The sequence below is a fragment of the Phascolarctos cinereus genome, unplaced genomic scaffold (genome assembly GCF_003287225.1).
Source record: "Phascolarctos cinereus isolate Bilbo 61053 unplaced genomic scaffold, phaCin_HiC Scaffold_3;HRSCAF=262, whole genome shotgun sequence".
Lineage (NCBI taxonomy): Eukaryota > Metazoa > Chordata > Mammalia > Diprotodontia > Phascolarctidae > Phascolarctos > Phascolarctos cinereus.
Window position 1 is genome coordinate 60,583,764 of NW_027555736.1, and position 22,509 is coordinate 60,606,272.

General features: G+C 41.1%; 1 protein-coding gene across 5 annotated transcripts in view; it reads right to left on the reverse strand.

Annotated features, from left to right (window-relative positions):
- RASGEF1A (RasGEF domain family member 1A) overlaps window positions 1–22,509 on the reverse strand; it is a 324,421-nt gene continuing 301,912 nt past the window's right edge. For all 5 annotated transcript variants that reach the window (XM_021006139.2, XM_078150878.1, XM_021006141.2 and 2 more), the window contains 10 exons: window positions 16,603–16,740; window positions 11,543–11,764; window positions 10,146–10,220; window positions 9,902–9,994; window positions 8,023–8,125; window positions 7,642–7,721; window positions 6,349–6,540; window positions 3,477–3,600; window positions 3,041–3,113; window positions 1–2,075 (listed from right to left, as the gene is read on the reverse strand). In XM_021006139.2, the coding sequence (XP_020861798.1) occupies window positions 2,051–2,075; window positions 3,041–3,113; window positions 3,477–3,600; window positions 6,349–6,540; window positions 7,642–7,721; window positions 8,023–8,125; window positions 9,902–9,994; window positions 10,146–10,220; window positions 11,543–11,764; window positions 16,603–16,740 (1,125 nt within the window). In that variant the 3' untranslated portion in view covers window positions 1–2,050. The remainder of the gene's footprint in view (window positions 2,076–3,040; window positions 3,114–3,476; window positions 3,601–6,348; window positions 6,541–7,641; window positions 7,722–8,022; window positions 8,126–9,901; window positions 9,995–10,145; window positions 10,221–11,542; window positions 11,765–16,602; window positions 16,741–22,509) is intronic.

Below are 22,509 nucleotides of genomic sequence, written 5' to 3' on the forward strand. Positions count from 1 at the left end.
TTGAAACAACTTGTTTTTTTTTTTTTTATTGATGCAAGCACACCCAGTCACACACAGAATATCCTGCTTTTATGGTACAGCTTTATACTCTGTAATTCATCTTAGAATAGCAAAACACCTTATGTAAGTAAGGAATGAATGGATCGAACTGTGAAAAGAAAGTAACAAATGGAGACACCAAGTCTATTTCAAGTATACACTAGAACTGATCGACCAGGGAAGTGCACATTTATGTGAAAGCTTTTTAATACTTGTACAGAAAGTGGTCTAAAAATGCATTTCAAATATATATATATTTTTTTCTTAAATTTTAAGCATCCCTTTCTTTATCTCAAATACATAAACAAAGCTGATATACAATTCCTTTTATAGTGTTTGACAATATGTACGATCTAGAATGTCTCTGAAAAGTGCAAAACACTGTAATAATACAGTATAAATATTCTTACTCTACCACAGGGCTGAGAATTCTGTTCTTTAGCACAGGAATATAGCAGCAGATCACAAAAACAGTCACCTTCCCTCTCCCCTCTCCAGGCTAGTCTTGCTTGCTAAGCTAGCCCCTCCTACCGCCTCCTTCCATCTGAGCATCTGATTTCAAGGCATCTATTCAACATTTGTTCCTCTTTCGGTGCTATGGGAACGGGAAACAAACAAAATACATCTACCTAGGTTTTCCAGTTTTATTTTCTGGGAAAAATGAATGCCTAGAAACAAAATCTATGAGGAAAGATTTACTTGAAACATGGGTTTATAGGAGATCATCCGGCTATATAATGGAGTGAAGTTGATACTTCCTCACGATTGATGAGAGTCAAGGTATACTCCTTTGAAGTGGATATGGGGGAAATAATTTACTGCTCTAATTGGGGATATAGAAAACATTTTCTAATAATGGGCAGTTTTTCATACAAATGGCTACATTTGTCAGTGGTTTTGCTAATATTCAATTTTTCCAGTGTCCTAATTAAGCATCTATCTGAGAACAGTTGGAAAGAGGGAGTAATCATCTAGTATCATTGGCTGACAGAAGAGCCTAACTTTTACTTTGTACTAGGGTTCAAATGATGGCCTGAAATGCCATAGTGTTCTGGTACTATTTTCTCTCTTGCTACAACCCTAAAAACTGACATCTGTTTCACATCTACCTCCCTTGCCTTATTTTAGATTTATTCTTCCCCCCCCCCTTCTCTGAAAGGCTCCTAGGAACAATTTGCCGGACATACCATTAGGCAAAATTCTGTATCTAAATGTGTAGTTTGTAGATTACATACAAGGTTGTTTCCCCCCTCCCAATAAATCCCTGATAAAGGAAAATGAAAATGTAAACTACTGACAGCCCAAACTCAAATAATCATCTCCAGAAGCATTCAGACATAAAACTCCTCATAGCTTTGGCAGTTATCCCTTTCTTCTAACAAGGTCAGAAAAAAAATGGAATGCTGCCCTTTTGCTATTATAGGTAGGTATGCTGTAGTCCATGTGCCATAATATCTCCCCATATATTTACAAAGATGTAGCTGCTTTCTGGGTCTCCATCCCTCCTGGTTTGAATTTGCTTACTTCCAGCTTGAAAGGAATAGGTACACTAGACAATTTCAGTACCTTATAAGGCACTAGTCCCCGACTTTAGAGAGACACTGCTGTAGAGACTGTCTGATAGGGCACTGAACCTGTGCAGTGTTCAGGTTGTATTTGGTTGGGTTTTTAAATTTTATTTTTCTTAAGATGGAAGTAATCAAACATGGAAAATAAAAATCTACATTTTATTAGATTAAGACATTACCATGGATACTCTCTCCCATGATAATCCCCCCTGTCCCCCAACAGGGCCCTGCCCTGATATTTAAAATAAACAAAAACCTTCATTTTTTAGGTGCCTTAAGGTTGATGCACGAAATATTTACCCTTTTTTTCTCACAAAAGGTATATACAAAACAGACCCCAACCAGTGAGGTCTTGCTCATCTCAACCCCTTGTATCATTCAGGATAAAAACTTGGTCATTCATGTGCTTTTTTCTCCACTTCTATATGCTGCACCCTGAAATTTCAGGCTCTGTTAAGGAGAGTTGTCCTAAATTTGGAGAAAAAGAAAAAATATATATTAGGCAGGTGGTAAGAGTACCCATTTTCCATTATTTGTAAATGAAATGTGAGATATAAATAACAGGGCACAGAAATGGTATCATGCCCTTGCATAATGTTGGTTGGAATATACCAGAAATAAGGACATGTCCAAGGAAAGTGGTAGATCCATAACAGATTACATATTAAAGGGAAGGTTGGGATATTTAGGTTCTATCTTCAATCTCTAATACAGTCAGGGAGGACAATACTGACCTCCTCTAAACCATTCCTAGGTGCATTGGTCAGAATCCTTAGGTAGGTAGACCACAGGGCTGACCATAGGGTGTTTATAGTCTTCATAGAATCTCAGAGGTACAAATTACCTAAGAGGTCCTCTGGTCCAACTCATATTTGAATGAGAATCCCCTTGACATCAGGCTTAACGTGTGTCCTTAGCCTTTGCTTGAATACCTCCAATGATGTGGAATGGCTCAGATTAGTAGAAAATTTTGCATATGAATGGCTACACCTGTCAATGGTTTTAGAAGATTCTATTTTTGCTAACTTTTTTCTATTTTCTGTGAAGCCTAAATTTGCCTCTTTGACATTTCTTCCATCCATTGCTCCTACTTCTGCCATCTAGGACCAAGAAGCACAAATGTATCCCCTCTTCCAAGTGATAGCCCTTCAGAGACACACAGAGGTGTTTTTCCTGACTCCCTGCTAGAATCTTTTCTCAAGGCTAAACATCTTTAGTTCTTTCAACCAAACCTCATATGGCCCTTTGCTATCCTGATTGTCCTCTGTTGAACACTAAAGCTTCTCAGTGACCTTTCTAAAATGAGACACCCAGCACTGGACACAATACTCTGGGTGAACAAGATCCTCTCTTAATGCAGTCTAAGAGTGCTGTAATGTTTTCAGTTGCTGTCTCATACTTTGGAATCATTTTCTTAAGTAAATTTTGTGTACCTGAGTGTCTTCCAGCTGTCTTTTTCCATATGGTTTTCTGGACCTTCACTTTCAAAGGATGCTACAAAGAGAGCTGAAAAAAGGAATACTTGTTAGAACTGGGTGCTCAGGAATTTTTCACCAAGCTCATACTTCTTCTCTCTCCAGCATCAATTCAAACAAGGCCATGAAGCCCTCCTCCCACCATCCCCTGTGGCAGGGGGAGAGAGTGAAAGGTATAAGAAGAAGTCAGGACCAAGAGTTTAAGTTAAATTGCTTTAAAACTAGGTTGGGAAAATGGGAATTATTTCACAGGTGGGAGTTATTTCAATAGGCTACATCACACATAGGACAATATTCTGTGAAGAGCCATTCCACCCCAGGCTATCTGCATGGCACTGACATGTAACTGCCCTTCCTATAAAGATGGAAGCCAATATAGATGAAAAGATTTTACCTTCTTCACTGTAAATAGGTGCTGTGAGTAAGTAACTCTGGATCTTCTTATCTTTGTCAAAAGGACATTCCACTTGCTTCCATGTCATAAAGTCATGAATTTGTCTAGAAATCTCCCAAAATTTCTGCAAAAGGCAAGTCAGTCAATCAATAAATATTTATTAAGCGCCAAAAAAACCTGAATGATGAAGTGTGGAGCAAAGTAATCTCAAATAGGAGTCAGAAGACCCAGCTTCTGTTTAGAGCCCTACTACTAATTTGCTGTGTGGTCTATTTAAAGTTATTTAACATCTGAGCCTTTCTTTATTAATTAGATAGGGATGGTAGCCTCTATATCACAAGAAGGTTCTACTGTTAGGATCAGGTGAAATAACGAATATGAAAGTATGAACTTCTGTACATTTGATTGCTTTTTTCATTTGTGGTTGTGTGTATCTCTTTTCATACTATTTTGTGCCTAAATAGGTCTGCTTGATAGGTGTGGGGAGCTCAGGCTGGTTCTTGGGAAACATTGCTGTGGTTATGTCAAAAAAACTGAGCACTGGGACATAGAGTTATCTGCCAACGGCTGACAGCTTCCTTCTCTTTGTTGGGGAGACCTTAGCCAGGTAATAGCAATTTTCTGATTCTGATTCTGGGGCCTTAGGGGCAATCTAGAGCTCTAACCCCTGCACTGTCCTGTGGTATCAAGGAAACAGACTATTGATTTTAAGTTTCATCCTGGATTGTGTCTTTGGGAAAATCCTAACCACTGCTTCTTCATCTATTAAACTCCTCTCTCTCTCTCTCTCTCTCTCTCTCTCTCTCTCTCTCTCTCTCTCTCTCTCTCTCTCTCTCTGTGTGTGTGTGTGTGTGTAGTGTGTGTGTGATGGTGGTAGACTAGACTCCCTTCCGTTCACTAATTTTAAGAAGCATCTCATTTCTCTCTGGCTCTCTCAATAGTAGATTGGCATTCAAAATCCTCTTCCATACTCTGACTCCAACCTAAACTCCCCTTACCCAGTCTCTGTACACATTCCCATCTCTCTATCTGTTTCCTTCACTGAGAATTCCCTCCCTCACTTCTCCACATATCCAAACCTTTCCCATCCTTCAGGACCCAACTTGAGTCTAACCTACTCCATAAAATCTTCCCTGACTACTCAAGTCCATATTGTTTTTCCTATTGTGACCTCAGCCGGATTTCTATTGTTCATTTAGATCCTTAGGACGGACATCTTCAGGCCAGGTCTCTTACCTACACTTTCTGTTTCACTTTTTATCTGTGTCAAATTCTTTTAGGACAGGGACTGAGCCTTATACTTCTCTGGCTCCTTTAAAGTATGGTGCACATTATTATTATTTTTTGGAGGCATTTGGGGTTAAGTGACTTGTCCAGGGTCAACCTGCTAGTATGTGTCTGAGACTGGATTTGAATTGAGGTTCTCCTGACTCCAGGGTCAGTAATCCACTGTGCCACCTACCTACCCCCACAATGTGTCGTCGATATTGTTATCTAGTCATTTGACTCATGTCCAACTCTCCATGACCCCATTTGGGGTCTTCTTAGCAAAGATATTGGAATGGTTTGCCACTTCTTTCTCTAGCTTATTTTGCAGATGAGGAAATTGAAGCAAACAGGGTCAAGTGACTTGCTTAGGGTCACCCAGCTAGTCAGTGTCTGAGGAAAGATTTGAGCTCAGGGAGATGAGTCTTCCTGACTTCATGCGCAGTGCTCTATCCACTGCTCCAGCTAGAATAGGAATGACTTCTTTCTGGCACTATCCTACCTACCTTATTTCCCTCTACTTTTTATTCCTGTCTCCTTCTAGCCCAGTGCACCAACTAATTGTAACAGAGCCATGGCATCATGGATTGGGGACTGCATTAAAAAACTGGCTTCAAATCCCACATGTGACATGTTTTTGCTGTGTGACTCTGGACAGTCACTTAACTTCTCTGAGCCCAATTTTCCTCATTTGCAAAATGGGAATAATAATAGCATCTCCTTAATAGGCTGCTTATAAGGATCAAATGAGATAATGTTTGGAAAACATTTTGCATACCTTTAATTGCTATATAAATGTGAGCTGTCATCATTGCCATCATCATTATTTTGCTTAGAAGACTTAGAAGCTAGCCAGTGCAGTGGGGTCTGGAATGATCTAGGCTCAAATCTTGCCTTAGATCCTTACTAGCTGTGTGACCCTATGCAAGTTATTTAACCTCAGCCTCAATTTGAGGGAGTTAGACTTGTTGGTTTCTAAGGTCCCTTCCAGCCCTAAATCTATCATCGTCTGATCCTAAAAGGACCCTAGAGTTGATCCATTCTAACTCTCTCACTCATCAAATGAGCACTGACCTGATGAGATGAGACTTCTAAGAGGTGTAGATAATGAGTAGCAGTGAATTCATGTCCAGGTCTTCCGACTTTAAATGTAGTTGTGTTTCTACTATGTCACATGGGCATTCCTTCATTTCTTTCTTTCCTACCTTTGGTCACAGAATCTACCCACTCACCCTTCCCTCCCCAACCCCAAATTCCTTCCATGCTTCCCTTTGTCAAATATTACTACTTTAGCACTCAGCTTATCTTACACATCTCTAAGACTTGTCCAGCCCACAATGATCTCTCCTTTCTTGAAATGTTCAGATTACACTCAGGGCCAGATCAATGCCACCCATCCTAGGACTTGATTGTTTGCTAATTGCTTACAGTGTTCATTTATTATCTGTCTAGCCCTCTGAAGGCTGCTTTCAGTCTCAATGAGGGTATAGTAGAACTCATCCATATGTTGATTAAGGGGTGTCCTAAATCTTCCACCTCCATTCATCACCCTTTCCCCCATTACATACAGCATGAATATTTCTTACTGAAAACTGCCTGGGCTCACCTTGAAATTTATTTGGCCATTTGGCAGACGGTTAGTGTGTATTTTGTGCAGGAAGTAGATGTCCTTGATGAAGAGGTTGAAAACTGGGATGACTATCTTCTCCCTGCTACTGTTGGCAGTCTGAGACCTCTGGGCAGCCCCTTGCAGGGCAGTTCGATAGTTACAGAAGTTGCTGGATGGATCCATGTGGTGCTGCAAGTGAGAAGGATGAGACATGAGTCAAATATGCTTCTCTCAAGACTTTCAAGTGCCATCCCTCAACGTTTTTCTTCCTCTCTGTCTCTTCATGGCTGAACACTTTATTCCCCTTTCAGTAACCAGTCAAGACAGACTTACGCAAAGATACTCTAGTCTCTTTTCTGTGGAAAACAAAACAAAACAAAACAAAAAAGACCTAACCTTGGCCTAATCTCCAATCCTGCCACTAGAGGGTAGGCTTTCATTGCGAATCATTGTGTCTGGCTCCCTAATAAAGGAAGTAAGAAAAGTCACCCTAAGAGAAAATGAGAGAGAGAGAGAGAGAGAGAGAGAGAGAGAGAGAGAGAGAGAGAGAGGAGAGAGAGAGAGAGAGAGAGAGAGAGAGAGAGAGAGAGAGAGAGAGAGAGAGAGAGAGAAGAAACTGCTAAGTGTGCAAAGGATGGGGATTTCCTGGTATGAAGTCAAAGTAGTTGCTAGGGAGACACAGATACAAAGCTGGTCTGGTCAATGATGAAACAGATAAAAATCTTCAGAAATACACTCCCTGCTTTATCATTTCTCTTATTTAGTTTCTACCCCTGGTCCCTAGGGACAATAAAACACTCTCTCATGAGCTCTTATCTCAGCCCATCATCAACACTTGCTCTCAAATTCTTCTCTTACAGTAGGTTGTCTATACTGATGTCATCTTAAAGTGCTACCCTCCAATGCTATTTGCACATTAAGAATGATCACAAGGAATGAAGTGGTAATGGTGGAATTTCCAGCATCATCCATTTAGAGGAAGAGGACTGGATGTAGAGAGTGGGGGAAGCAGATGAGGGAATTTTAAGATGGCTATGTATTTTTCCTTTTGTCCTAAAAACACAGAAAATGCCTATGGATGCTTCTTCTAGGCTAGGTTACTAAAACATCAGTGTCAGCATGTATGGAGAGACCCTTTGAGGCCTCAGGGTAGAGAGACCATGGTAGCTTGCTTTCTTGATGTCTGGCTCAGGCCTCATCATATTGTAGCACACTATGGCTGCATTTTTTCTTTTACAAAGTTAGTATTAACTCTTCCTTAGGCACCATGCCAAGTAACCCAGCACATACCTCCAGAACATCAAATTTAGCGGTCTTGACTTTGGACCACGTTTTCTTTAGTCGTGCCACTGGACTCAGATTCATACCGGCTGTAAGAGGGAGAAAATCACCATGGAATCAGCTCAAGGGACAGTTTTCCAACTGCCACTATAATCTGTGAAGGGAGTGTTGTTTCAGTTTGGAAGGTTGAGGTGGGAGAGAGAGAATGATAAAGAAAAAAAAATGCCACAGAACTGGAAGAAATGAAGAGGCTTCCAGCTTAGTTCAATGATCATTTAATGCAACCTGGCCTCCCAAAAAGCCCTAGTCTTAGAACTGAAATGAAAGGATGAGAGGTTTTAAGTGTTGCCAGAAGGTGGCAGGGTAAGGTGGGGAGGGCCGTGTACTCACAGATAATGGCCATCATGGAGTTAAAATTCCCAATGTTGAAACATTCCCTTGCCACATCAATGAAGAATTCCACCATTCTTGTCCTTTGCTTCTTCTTTACCACCTGAAGGAAAGAAACAGTTTCCAGTTAAGTCTTTCAAGAGGCCAATACATTCAAACTACAGCCGTTACAACTTCTGCTCTGTGACACTTGGAGATAATATTGTAATTAATCTCTATTTCCTCTCCCTGAGGTGCCTCTGTGGAGACTGATTAAAGGCGGTCTGAAGGATATGAAGTTCACTTGTCTTTCTCATATATCTTTACAGTATAGTTATTGTATTGGTCCAAATATAGGCCACACTTTCCCCAAAATGTGCTTTTATAGAAAACCTGAGTGTGGTCTATAAAGGGGTATTATTTTTGAGCATATGACATTTTTTCACATTCAAAGATCTCATTTTAAGACCAGGATTGGTCCATAGACCTTTAAGAAAAATGTAACCATACCTCGATACTGTGATATATCTAACATGTATTCACAGTCCCAGAGGTGAGTAAGCATAGGAAGATTCACTGAGGTTTCTCCAAAGTTGGGAAAGGATCATCTTAACATGAATAGCTCAGCCTCAAAAATCATGGTCCAAACAGTATTCTCGAAGGAGCAATCTCAAGATTAGAGAGGAAGCAGGGAGGGTCAGTTTGAATTTATTTTTCTAGGGGTGGGGTGTTCCCTAGGCAGCCCACCCTATCCAGCTGTAAAGTGATCCATCCAGCAGCAGGAAAGTATCAGCAACTCCCCCCCATGCCAAAAGGTTAACATCAAGGAGGGGTTCTTGGCATCCGGGACCTAGAAGTTACTCCGTCACAGCTGCATCTGTCCACCTTCATCTTTTTGGCACCAAACCAGCTTAGGGGCTGTGCAGGATAAACACACTAGCCCTTGTGTGCTGATTCAGGTCCATTTCATCCTGTTTGTTTCTAGTGATGTGAATTCTGACTGACACTCACTCTTAAGCATCCACTGTGTGACCACAATTGGACTAAGGCCATTGGAGAGATGAGAAGTGTAAAACTACAATCCCTTCCTTTAACAAATTCATAGTCAAGCTGGAGAAAGAAAATTCACAGACCACACAAAGCAGTGCCAGATTGCATGTCATAAAGTGTCCCAAATGGGGACAGAATCAGGTCCCTAACTTCTCAAAAAAGGGAGAAGCAAAAGGAGATAATAACAATAACAACTAGCCTTACATAGTGCTTACCACGTGCCAGCTGCTTTTCTACTATTATCTCATTTGACCCTCACAACAACCCTATCATTATCCCCATTTTACAGTTGAGGAAACTGAGGCAAATAGAGGTTAAGTGTCTGATTTTCTGTGATTAAATCTAGGGTTTTCTTAGTAGAGATACTGGAGTGGTTTGCCATTTCCTTCTCCAGCCCATTTTAAAGATGAGGAAACTTGAGGCGAAAAGGGTTAAGTGACTTGCTTGGGGTCACGCAGCTAGTAAGTAGCTAAGGCCAGATTTGAATTCAGGTCTACCTGATTCTAGGCCCAATTTATTATGCCACATAGCTGCACTATAGTAGACTGAAAAGGCAGACATTAGGGTGGGCTGCTTTGTTAAGGAAGACTTTGGGGAATTGAAATTGGAATTGAAAGTGGAAATTGAAAACTTGAGTTGTATCTTCAGATGAATAGTAAGTACTTTGACAAGTAGGGAGAACATTTCCATCCTTGTGTATATAGAAGGTTTATGTTTATTTATTTTTTCTTAATCGGATGGTGGGATAGGAGATAATCTGCTTATTTATAGGACAGGATGATATATGTCACTGCATATGAAAAAAACCGCTCTCGTTCAAAGCACAGATCTGACATGCAGGACCACTTACCCTGCAAATCTCTGTGGCCACCAGCATGCTCAGGCAGTTGAACCAATTATCATAGGCCTCTAGGGTATAGGTCTTGGTTACGTCCCCACGGCACTGAAAGATAAGAGATCAGAAATCAGTCCTGACCTTTGGGGATCTGAAGGACAAATTCTGTGTAACTCAGTGCAAAGTTCCTGCTTAGGTCTACAAAAAGCAGGAAGATGGTCCTCAAATTATTCAACTTGTTTAAAAAAAAAAGACCCACCTTGTGATTATCTAGAGAGTCCATGTGGCTGACTATCTGCATCAGATCCTCAGGGTAAATGTTGCTGACCCTTTCCTGGAATGGAAATGGGGAGGAAGGATATTAGAAAAGATGATGTAGCTACTTAAAAAAACAAGGAAAAAAAGCTAATAAAATCTAAACATGCATAACTAGATGCATGATGTCCAGATGATGGGAGATAAAATTCTAATGTACTCTACACTGCTATGATCACACCCTGGGGATATTATGTTCAGGCTTGGTCTCCACATTTAAAATGGTCCCTGAACTTAATGACTGGTGTATTCAAAGGTACCAGGCTGGGAAAAAATCTGTAAGTTAAGAGAAATGATTGAGGGACTTTCAAGAGGGAAGACTTAAGGATGTGTGTTGTCTTCAAATACTTTTAATGTGGAAGAATGATTAGTATTAATTTGAGGTTGTCAGAAGGAAAAACTAGGAACAAACTATAGAAATTGCAGGAAGGAAGATTTCTCAGTAGAAGGAATAACTTTCTAACAATTAGAGCTGTCCAACCATGCAATGGACTCTCTTCTTAGAGAGCTCCCCATCATTAGAAATATGTAAATAGATGGATGAGCATCCATTAGGGTTGCTGTGGAAAGGATTCATGCATCAGGAGATGAGACTGACCTATATGAACCCTAAGGTCCTTCTGAGTCTACTGTACTAGGGTGTTCAGAAAAATTCACAATTTCAGGGGCCCACTCATTCCTTATTCTGTGGTCTGATACTCTTGGGGTAGCCAGTTCTGAAACTGTCCAACTCCTAGTGATGCCCTTGACCCTTAAGAACCTTGCATTTAATTTCTTCTTGGTGCCATATGATTTATGTGGGTCCAGAGTCCTAAGTTTTCTTTCTCTCTTGTTAGGGCTAATTCTTCCGAGGTCAAACTTGATTGTTTCCCAAAGTAAATCTCAGCATAAAGCCCAGAAGCCCCAGAAATGCCTCTGTCCACTTTTTATTGAAACCCTTTAGCATTGCATGGAGCTATCTGGGGCAGGCTATGTGAGTCATCATCTTCACTTTACTTTTTCTACAGACTGGTTATACTTCTGATCCAGTTCTGTTGATTTTAATTATCCTTTCAGGCATTCATAGCACTGAATCTTGTATATATGTTCTATGTTACAGACTTATAAATGCAGACATAGATATGGATGATAGAGATAGACTAGATAAGTATAGAAATAGATCGTATGGAAGTAGACATAGACGACATAGACATGGATATGAATGAATTGAATGCTAGACTTCATTCTCATGACTTTTTTACACAAGTTTTTTGGGAGCTAGAGGGCATACTGAGAACTATAACCTTGAAGTGTTATAAGCTGGGAAGAGGGCTGGGGAGGAGGTGAAGACAAAATACTAACCAGCTCTATGTGGGTAAGCTGCTGGGCTAGAATGAGTGGGTCACAACACACACTTAGGATATCCTTCTGGGACGCCTGGGGCTTTGACTTCAGAATAGTCCCTTTGTCTGTGACAGGCTGACGGAACTTCTCCCTTATCTCCTGGAACTGGTTCCTGGTGGTAAGGGACAGGATGAGGTTCTGGGTCATCTGAGTGATGGTTGCCTTCACTGTCCCATTCTCCTAAGAGAAAAAGGGAGAGAACAGATTCATTAAGCCATTCGAACTCCTTGGTCTACTTAGATGCTGGATATAGTAGATAGCACACTAGGTGTGACAACATCGCCTTCTATCTGAAGAATATTAGCAATCAAACCCTTTGCTATTACATGTTTATCAGTAGAAGAAGAAAGAGTTGTCCCAGCTCTCTCTATTCTTTCCCCTTTTCTCCTCCTCCCCAATATTGCCACCTTCACCAAGACTCTCTCAACACCTTAGGTTTGGATTTCTAGAACAGCCTTTAAATGGGTCACTCTTCCTTAAGACTTTCCCTGATGAATTCCTTCTGGATGAGACTGCCTAAGACTTTCTTGAACTGAACCTATAGTACTTCTCTTTGTTGACCACACCAGATCCAAAACTTTTAACCTAGAGCTACTCTACTTTACCAACCATCTCTCCCACTATTTCTCAACATATAGCATTTAGTATGGGCTTTTCGTTATCTCCTTACACATTTCATACACATTCCAGATTCTAAGTCTTTATGTTTTCCTCTTCACCCCAGGTAGAATGCCCTCTTCCCTACATATCCAAAGTCATCTCAACCTTCCAGGCCCACTTCTCTGACAAACTTTCCCTGATAATTATTTTATTAGCATTCTTTGATATTGCTAATTGCTCCCTTCCAGAACCATGCAATTGAGCAACTTAATTACATGTATATCATTCTGTTTCATGGATCTATTATTTGTCTTCAGTGAGATTGTAAGTTCCTTGAAGGCAGATGCCCGCATCCTTTATCTATTAGTGTTAAATGCAGCACTGGATATGTTGGTACTCAGTAAAAAAGTATCAGTCAAAAAAAACTATACTGTTGTCATTATACTTTCCTCTGCCAACACTACTACTAATAATAGCTAGCTTTATATATCACTTTAAAGTTTAAAAAAACTTTCGCTATCCCACCTAATCATCACAACAGCCCTGTGAGTATTATTATCCCCCCTTTACAGATGAGAAAATGAAGCCTACAAAAAGGTAAATGACTTGCCCATGGTCATATAGCTTAGTAAGAGTCAAACTTTTTTACATGCTCTCCTCATTACATGAGGCTGACAATTATTCTATGTGCTAATGACTACAAGCTGGGGGATAAGAGAGAAGGGGACCTTGGGGAATAGGAATAGGAAAGACCTCCATCAGTGAAATTCCCTTCCTGCTTGGAGGCACTTCACAACAGCTGGTACTCTGCCTGGAGTGAGTCATAGGGCTTCTCTCTTATCTGTGTGCATGCGTTTTGGACAAATTCCTGAAGCTGACCCTCTCCAGGGACTGAGACTGTCAGGAGTCAGGACCATGCTCAGTGAAGCTCAGCAGCTAGGCACCACCTGTCCTGTCAGAAGGCCAGTCCCAATATCTTTCCTGGCAGAGGAGGGAGCCGATCAGTAGTGAGAGATGGAAATGGTGGTGGGAAAAAACAAAACAAAACAAAACAAAACAATTGAGCCTTCTGGAAACAGAGGGCCCTCCTATGGCTTTTATACTAACTTTGAAAATGGAATGTGATATGCTATCTATGCCCAGAGTCTGAGAATGAGGTAGTCACCAAGCCATAATAGGAATTGAGTTCATTCTCTCTTAAGTGAACAACCATCATTTGAGACCATGTCCTTCTTCAGCTGTTTAGCAGTTATTTGCTTTTGATTCTAATATCCCTGGGCCAGAGGTGTGATTATCCTGACAACTTTTTGGGAGGACCTCAGGTCTACCTAAGCGTGATGACTGAACCATGAATTCTCTCCCTCCAGTAAAATAAGCTTTCACATTACGTAGCAGTAGTTTCCCTAGGCAAATCAAGGAAAGATAATGCAGTCAGAGCTGTTTCGTGGGGAGGCAGAAGTCAGATTATAATGGAGAAGTAGCTAGTTGTAAACTTCTATGGCAGTTACCATTTTTTTTTTAAGGAAGTTATATTGAATGTGTTAGCACACGAGAAACCCGGAGTTGTGGTCTGAGAGACCAAATGAAAAAAGTGTGCATGGGATGGGGCAAACGGTTTCTGAAGATACTTTTTTTCTCTGCTTTCTGTTCCCTTGAGGCTAACCTCAAAAATGAGGGGAAACTTTGGAAATGAATAAAAATTCCCAATGAATTGGACTCGCAGCTAATTCCAGGTGTTTGGGTCAAGCCCAGTAATTTATGAATTAGCAAGTGATCAAATATTTGTCATTAATGAGAGAAGGTGTGTTGTAACAGTGGACGGAATCCTGGACTTGGAGTCATTGGTTTTGGTCTTGGGCAATGTTTCCTCCTTTTCAAAATGAGCATGAGTAATACCTGCAGTATCTAACCTCTCCCCCTCCCCCCCAACAGGGTTGTTGTAGGGGTTAAGTGAGCTAGGCATGCAAAACGATTCAGTGTTTACAAAGTGCTAAATAAATGCCACCTCTTACCAAGATGGTCTTGCTCCTCCATTTCTTGAATTATTACTCCTGTGGCTGGCGGTGATTTCTTTTTTATAGCTTTGTTCTTTATGTGGCTTTGTTTCCTGCCTCCCAGGAGGCTTTCCTTCATAGTGATTAAGGCGATTCCTTTGCTGGAGTGGTAGGGCCAGCTTTAAACTGATTCTTTTACCTAGTGTTGAAGGACTTGGCTAAGAGTTTGTGTGTGTTAGAGAAATGGACCCTTGGTCCCTACTCAGCAACTGATCTCTCAAAGACATGCCCCAGTGTGCCTGAGAGCCTCGCTGAGTGAGCTGTCAAGAGCATCTGGCCAAATAACTCACCTGCGTCTCATCCTCCTGGGGGCTGGGCTGCCTAATTTGCCCTGAATCTCTGCTTATTTAGGCCCAGCACTTCCAACATCCCAGAGTTTATCTGCTGTGGCTTTAATGTAATGCCTTCACTTAGATGCCTTTTGACTTTCTAACTCTTGACTGTTTCTACAAAGTCTTTCTTCCTGAGGCTAAAGAATGACAAAATTGAGCTGTTAAGAATCCCAACTCACTTCCTCATAACAACCCTGTGAGGTGGGGAGTGCAATGATCATTATTCCCATTTTAGAGATAAGGAAACTGAGACTCTGAAATGTTTAATGACTGTCCCAGTGGTGAACCAGCAAGTATGCCAGGTTAGACTTGAGCACTGTCTGCTAATTTACAGGTACTGTTGAAAGAGTCTCATTAGGAAATAAAATTGAAAGGGATAAATGGCTATCTTATCACTCATGTCAATTTGAGTCACTGAGGACCAACCACTGTTACGTGAGCAGTGAACTTGAAGAGGATGTACTTTGTTGTGATAATGGGGCCGGAAAGAGCCATGGACCCTATTTCTGCTGTTCCTGTCTCCAGACCCCATGCCCCACTGGTCCGTTAGGTGAGTCACACCTCACATGTCTTTCTGTATGTCCCCTTGAAGTGGCAGACTCTTCCCCAGATAGACTCCCTTCACTTCACCATTCCCAGTGCGGCTTCCCTTGCTGCTCTGATGGCTCCTGGCAGCTTTCAACCTGATTACTGACCTAAACCAGATTTTAGTTCCCTCTTCCCCTTGAACTGAGGTTTCCCTAAGATCTTCAGCTTTTAATTCCTGAAATCAAAATAGTGTGGTGGAAAAGGCCTGAGCCTTGAGAGTCAACAGCCTTAAGTTCTAATCCTTTCGCTGCTACTAACTCCCTGTGTGATCTAGGGGACATCACTTTAACATGCCTGAAACTTGATTTACTCATTTGCAAAATAGTCATCATAATGATGGTTCTACCCTATTTTAAAGCAGGTGGTAACACTGTGGAATGCTGTGAAAAAGTTTATTATAAATATGAATGATTTTTTCTATCTACCTATACTTATAATAATAATAATAACTAGCATTTGTATAGCACAATAAGGTCTGCAAAACCCTGCATATTTTATCTCATTTGATCTTCACAACAACCCTGTGAAGCAGGTGCTATTATTATTATTACCATTTTACATATAGAGAAACTGAAGTCAACTAGTCCAATGACTTACTCAGGGTCATATGGCCAATAAGTGTCTGAAACAGTATTCAAACTCAGGTCTTTCTGGGGCAGCTAGGTGGTGCAGTGGATAGAGCACCGGCCCTGGATTCAGGAGGACCTAAGTTCAAATCCGGCCTCAGACACATAACACTTACTAGCCGTGTGACCCTGGGCAAGTCACTTAACCCCATTGCCTAACCAAAAACAAAACAAAACAACACAAACTCAGGTCTTTCTAACTCCAAGCCCAGTGCTATTCACTGAGACTACCCAGCTGTTCTTCTGGCTTGTTGACATTCTTTCCCTATCCCTTCTAAAGCTTTATAAAGTGTATCATATACAGTATTAAAGATGCTTCTAAAGCAGAAAAACCAGTGCATTGGGAATCAAAGAACCTAGGTTCCAATCTTAGGCTAGTTATAACTGTCACCTATGTATGATTTAGGATAAGTCACTTTAACTCCCTGTGTCTCAGTGTCTCATCTGTAAAATGAGGGCCTTGAACTAAATATTCTCCTTTCCAATTCTAAATGCTATGATCCTGTGACCTCTTACTACTTTCAAGATATGGACTTTGGATTGTTTTCTGAAAGGTAGGGGATTAGTTGAACTGAGCTTTCCCTAATCTCCAGCCTGGTCTCAGTCATTGACTCAATTTTGGAAAATTACCCAGAAGACACAGTTTGTGACCATGGAAACAAAGGCTTTCTCTGTGTGACCCTGTTCAAAGCCACAGCCAGAAGACCCTTATACCCCACCCTCCCCCCATAACCTAGCAAATCCTCAGGGAAGTTCAGGTGCTTTGTTTTCCAAGTGACCTGAGAAGCACTGAGAAGCTGGGTGGGAGATTCCCTTACCTCATCACACTGTGTGATTCTGTGAGTGATCTCTTTTAGCTCCTTCATGACCTTCTCATCCTGGAAATCATAGGGGAATGCCTCAGTCCATTCCTTCAGGAGCTGGATAATCTTGGCAGTGAAAGACTTTAGCTTGGCCTGAGAGAGAGAAAGAAAAATATAGGGATAGAGACAGAGAAAGGCAGAAAGAGTGACAGAGAAAGAGAAAAAGAGAAAGGGAGGCAGAGGCAGAGAAAGAAAGGAAGGAAGGAAGAAAGAAAGAGAAAAAGAAAGAAAGAAAGAAAGAGAAAGAAAGGAAGGAAGAAAGAAAGAAAGAAAGAAAGAAAGAAAGAAAGAAAGAAAGAAAGAAAGAAAGAAAGAAAGAAAGAGAAAGAAAGGAAGGAAGGAAGAAAGAAGGAAAGAAAAGGAAGGAAGGAAGGAAGGAAGAAAGAGAAAGAAAAGAGTGTTATGATGATCCAGTGACCTTAGAGCTGGCAAGCCAGTGTTAGGGAGGGGCTTGCTTGGAAGTCCTGGCTGGGCTGGGCTCAAGAGGTACTGTGAGCAATGACAAATACTAGTGGAAAAAATAAAAATCCACAGGAACCAGTTGCTTAAATCAATGGTATCTCAGCAGTGTGTTAAGCCACATGTACACACTGCAGAAGTGGTTGAGCTTCATTGTTACTAGGCAAAAAAAGCCATGGAAGATCTACTCAGAAGGAATGTGTGCAAAGCTTTATTTTGTATGTGCTCCAGACTATTTCTTTGTGCTTAAGAAAAACTACAACCCAGGAGGACATCTTTGTACATACTCCTCCTACACATCTAAACAAGATGCCTTTGAAGCAAACTGCCAGGTCTTGTCCAGGCGAAGTATCTCAGTGCCAGGAATGAAAGCTGGGGGGAAAGTGCCAATTTAACCCAATGATTCCAGTCTGGCTAGAGTTCTACGAACCCATCTTTTAGATGCAGTGGTAAGCTGGTAAATGTCTAAGTAATGACTGGCTCTCAAAAAAAAAAGAATATGTTCCTGACACACTTTTAAGCTTAATCTACAATATTATTAATATTTTCTCCATGATTTTTTAAGTCTATACAATCAAAATAATAAAACCAAGGCTTGATTTGTAGTGTTTGCTAATTTCCAAACTATAACATGCTCACACCAAAAATTTAACAATCGGCTTTCACAAGCTAGTCCAAGCTGGCTCCAGCACACCCCTTTTTAGGTGGCTCTGGTTTTATGGGCTTAGGCTACTGTTCTTTTTGTTGCTGCAAAGGGAAAACAAGACAAACTCTAGGGTAAGGGTTCTTAACTGTTTTTGTGCCATGGATCCCTTTGGTGAAGACTGAGGACCCTTTCTTAGAATGTTTTAAAAATGCATGAACTAAAACACACAAGATTACAAAGAAAACCAACTCTATTGAAATACATTTATTAGAACACTTTAAAAACAAGTTGATGGACCCAATATTAAATCAATAAGCCAATTTTCATGTGCCTACTGTGTACCAGGCACTATGCTAAGAACTGGAGATATAGAGAAAGGGAAAAACAGTCCCTGTTCTCAAGAAGCTCCCATCTAGGAGAACTGATTCCTTCAGGCAAATCTGGACATATGATCACACTAAATCTCAGTTTAGTCATTTGTAAAATGAAGAAATTGGACTAGATGACCTTTTAGTTGCATTAAAGCTCTAAACCTATTACCCTATGATCAGTATTCCTAAGGAAAGGGAAAGAGCTCTGAGGAGAAAAAGAGGGGATCTAACTTTATGAATCTAGCACCCAAATCCATCCTGGTTAGGAAAAGAAGTCAGGTCCCCTGAATCTAGGTCAGCTTTGCTATCTACAGAGAACTGGGAACTAATGATTAGAAGCCTGTGATAGTGATTTAGTCTTCCTTGCTGAGGGGAGGATAAGGAAAGGATGATTCAGTGTTATGTGTCTAGATATGAGGGTGTGTTAAATCCTCCTGACCTTTGCCTAACAAGCTAGCTGTGGTGGCCAAGGATTTTAGTTCCATGCTTTAGCTTTCTATTTGAAAGAGGAGATACATGGTCTGCAGTGAGGTTTTGATGGTGGGTAATTTTCAGCTGGCTGGAAAGGGTGTTAAGGGCAGACCTGTTAGGAAATCAAGTGACTGGCAACTGTGTCTTTGTGTGTATCTAGACTAGATTAGAATTATCCTTCCTGACCTTAACAACATTGGACAGAAAAAGCTGATGTTAGTAACGGACCACAAACATTCCATGACAGGCCTGAGAGCATGGTGAGGGCAACTCTGGGGTTGGTGAACCAGAAGAAGAGCTTTAGAAAGTTTTGGCTTTCGGGCTGGAAGTTTAAACGTGTTCTGCTATTACAGAGAATGTGGTGACTAGAAAGATGTCAAAGCAACTATTTTCCAGCCAGATTTCCCCTGAGATTAGGGACTTTCTGTCAGGAACTCCTTAGCATTGCCCTCTGCACATGGAAATTGGAAAACTCATGACGTGTCATAACAGCAATAGCTCACACTTGTATAGTGTCTTAAGTCTTGCAAAGGACTTTAGATGTATTATATCATCTTGGTTCACATTGTGGATTTATCTATCATTTTTAAATCAATTTATATTTTCAGCGTCTTTTTTTTCAGATCTGATTTTCAGATTTTCAGATCTTATTGGCTTGGAATTTTGCCAGTCTGAAGGAATTTGTTTGGCCCATCCTGACCTTAGATACCTTGGACAGAGGCAGATGTCAGTGACCCAAAATAATAAAATGGAACCAAAGACATTTCTGGTAGTAGTGAGTTAAAATGATCCCCCTTTCAAGGTTTGGCTTGAGACTTGAAATGCAGATGTAGGCTGCTATTATATATAATTTGGTGTCTTAGGAGATACAGAAGGGGAAGATGGGAAATCTGTGTCTAGTGGCCAGTTCTCAGCAAACTACTGCATTTGTTATTCTCTGCAAGTCATTTATGAAAATGCATTGGATAGAAGCATGAGCCAGTGGGAGGATGAACTTGAGGGAGGGAAGAGGAATTTCACTAATGACCAAAACTTTGTTAGGCAGCATCCCACCACATTGGCATCAAAGTTCTTCAGTCATCTCTCATTCACATTGGCCATCCTACAGTCTCACCCACCCAATCTCATGGCCTTCCCTAGCCTTCTACCCCAAGTTCTTTGGCAGGCTGTTATAACTGTCCTCTTATCAGAGAGGGGAGTGTTGTTCTTTTCTGTCTTTCCTGAATCATATTGCCTTCCAGGGCATTTGTGGTCCATGTGCCTCCATCATTCAGTCCAAAATCTTTGAACAGAGCTCTGAACTGGTCTCTCCTCTCCCCCCCATCTCTAGGGAAGCTAAGGTCTCAGAAGTGTGTTTTTTCTCGCTAAAGTTGTAGACTCAGTGTGCCATCCATTTGTCACTCAGAGGACCTTAGTTATCTTGACTACAAAATGGGGCTAGCAGCAGTGGTCTTGGTTGTGAATAGATGGACATAAGGGATGTCTAAGATAATAATAGATTTAGGGAACATGTAGTATTTTCTGGAAAATAGATTATTGAGTAGTTCTTCTTCCATCACCATGGGGACCAAAAAAGGTTGGGAAGAAAAGAGGAAGGAGTTGATTATATCTCTGCAGCAGGAAAATGTGTTGACTTCCTCTGAGGGGTATATGTTGCCTCAGGCTCCAATGTGGAACCTATGCCTCAGCTGATAGGTCGATGGAATAAATTACTAGTAAGATAGGGGTAAGGTATACTAAATAAATTATTAGTAAGATAAGGGAAGGCCCATGGATGGCTGGACTGGTATGGTAACTTAGTGCCTTATGGAGAGAGAGACAGAGAGATAGAGACAAAGATATAGACACAGAGAGAAAGAGAGATAGAGAGACAGAGACAGACAGATCCACACAGAGACCTAAAGAGATGGGAAAGTCCTGACCCTGAGGATTTTTTCTTCCACACAATTAGAGGGATCCAAATGGGCTTAGTTTCTGGAATCCAAATTGAACTAGATGAGAACAGAAGGGGAATTAGGGATTTAGGGTTAAAGCTTGGGGTTCTGAACTGACAGCCTCTATAGCCTAAGGCTCTTGTTCACTGAAAAGAAGCTATTGTCTACCCCATATTCTGAAGCTCTTTGAGGCATCAAGATCCCACATTTACTCTGTATACACAGATAGAAATTTCCATTTCCTAACAGTGACCTCTCACTGTTCAATTTTAGAAAACATTTATTTCCAAGTTGCTCATCCTGAGTACCTCAAACTCAATATTTGGCTTTCTGACAATTACAAGTAGAAGTTCATTTCAGTCACTGTATAGAAACCAAGTGATGGTAAACAACTCTATGTGTTAAGTGTATTGAAAATTACAGTATGAACCAAGAAATAGGACTATTCCCTTTAGGTTTGCCATAGTCGGCTATAACCTGTAATCAGTATGTGGAACAAGACCAGTGCCTTTCTAGGCTTTGGAAAGGAAAATATGTGGTTACAATGAGGCAAACACAGAGTTTCTCTTCTACTGTGTGTCACTTCATCCCATGGTGCTTTAGTAGGGTCACTGGAGTTGCTGGTATTAAAGTTCTGAGGTGCTTTTTCTGCCCCATGATTGATAATCAGTTTGCCTTTAAGTATCCATGTCAGAGGTCAGGATAGGAATGTGTTCATTCAGAATCCACTACACAGCTATTTGGTCCCTTTGCCAGCAAGACTTTTGTGATTTTTTCCTCCTTCAAAAGACACATCTTGGGTTTTAAGCAAAGAAGGACTAATTGTGGCAGAGTGACTGAAATGTAACTTGTAAAACAATATGCACTCTTCGTCTCTACTCTTTCTTTTTGTCTCTCAGCTCCATGGTTTCTGGGGGAGAAAGTTTATTACCCCCAAAGTATATGGACATATTGCCATTAAAGGTATGGAGGGTAGTTCACTTAAAAAAAAACTCTGTGAAAAACTTGTTTGTCAAGCTGCCCGACTTGCTTGGCTAGTCCCTGTATGGTGGCACTCAGACCAAAGAAATGGTAAGGGCTCTGTCTACTCTGCCTTGGCCAGGGTTAGCCTCCTAACCTAGACCCTTTGTGATCAGGCCGTCAGCCGGGCAGGCCCTTAGAACTCTATTTTTGGAATAATTTCTTTCTAAGAGTCATAAACCCTACTCTACCTGAAGGGCAGATGTTTCTCCCTGGCTTATGTGTTTGATTGGAGAAGCCAGAATTATTGGGCCATGGAAGGCTTAAACTTTGAAGGCAACTAGAAACAAGCCACCATAGATTTCTAAAGGCTTTAAGTTCTGACATCCTAGTGTTAAAACAAAACCGAAAACCAAAAACCTCAAGTTGTCTGAAACCTCCAGGGTATGTGAGTAGAGAGACCAGTTCCTTGCTACCTCTGGGGTAGGAATGTAGCTTAAACCTTCTGGAGGTCCATAAAGCTAATACCGGCCTCCCCTGGCCAATGCTGAAAGTCCTTGATCCTAGGGCAGAGTGAGAGCCAGCCATGCTATACAATGGAAAGGAGAATGGCTTAGGAGTCAAGAGTTCTGAGTCATAATCCCAATTCTGCCACTATCATTGATCCTGGGCAACACAGGTTTGACCATGTCATTCTCCTCCTCAGAAAACTCCAGTGGCTCCCTATTGCCCTTTATATTTTAAATGCAAACACCTATCTGGAGCATTTAAAGCCCTTTGCAACCTGATCCCACCCTACCTTTCCAGATTTATCACACGCTATTTTCCTTTGTGCGCACTTTAGTCCAGCCAAACTTGTTTTGGAAAGGACTCTCATGCATGACACTCCCTCTCACATCTCTGTGCTGGTGTACTGACTCTCCCCTATTCCTGGAATGCACATCCTCTTTAATTCTGCTTTTTAGAAGCCCTTCCATCAAGCGACACCCTCTGCACAAAACCTTCTCTAACTGCCTCCCAC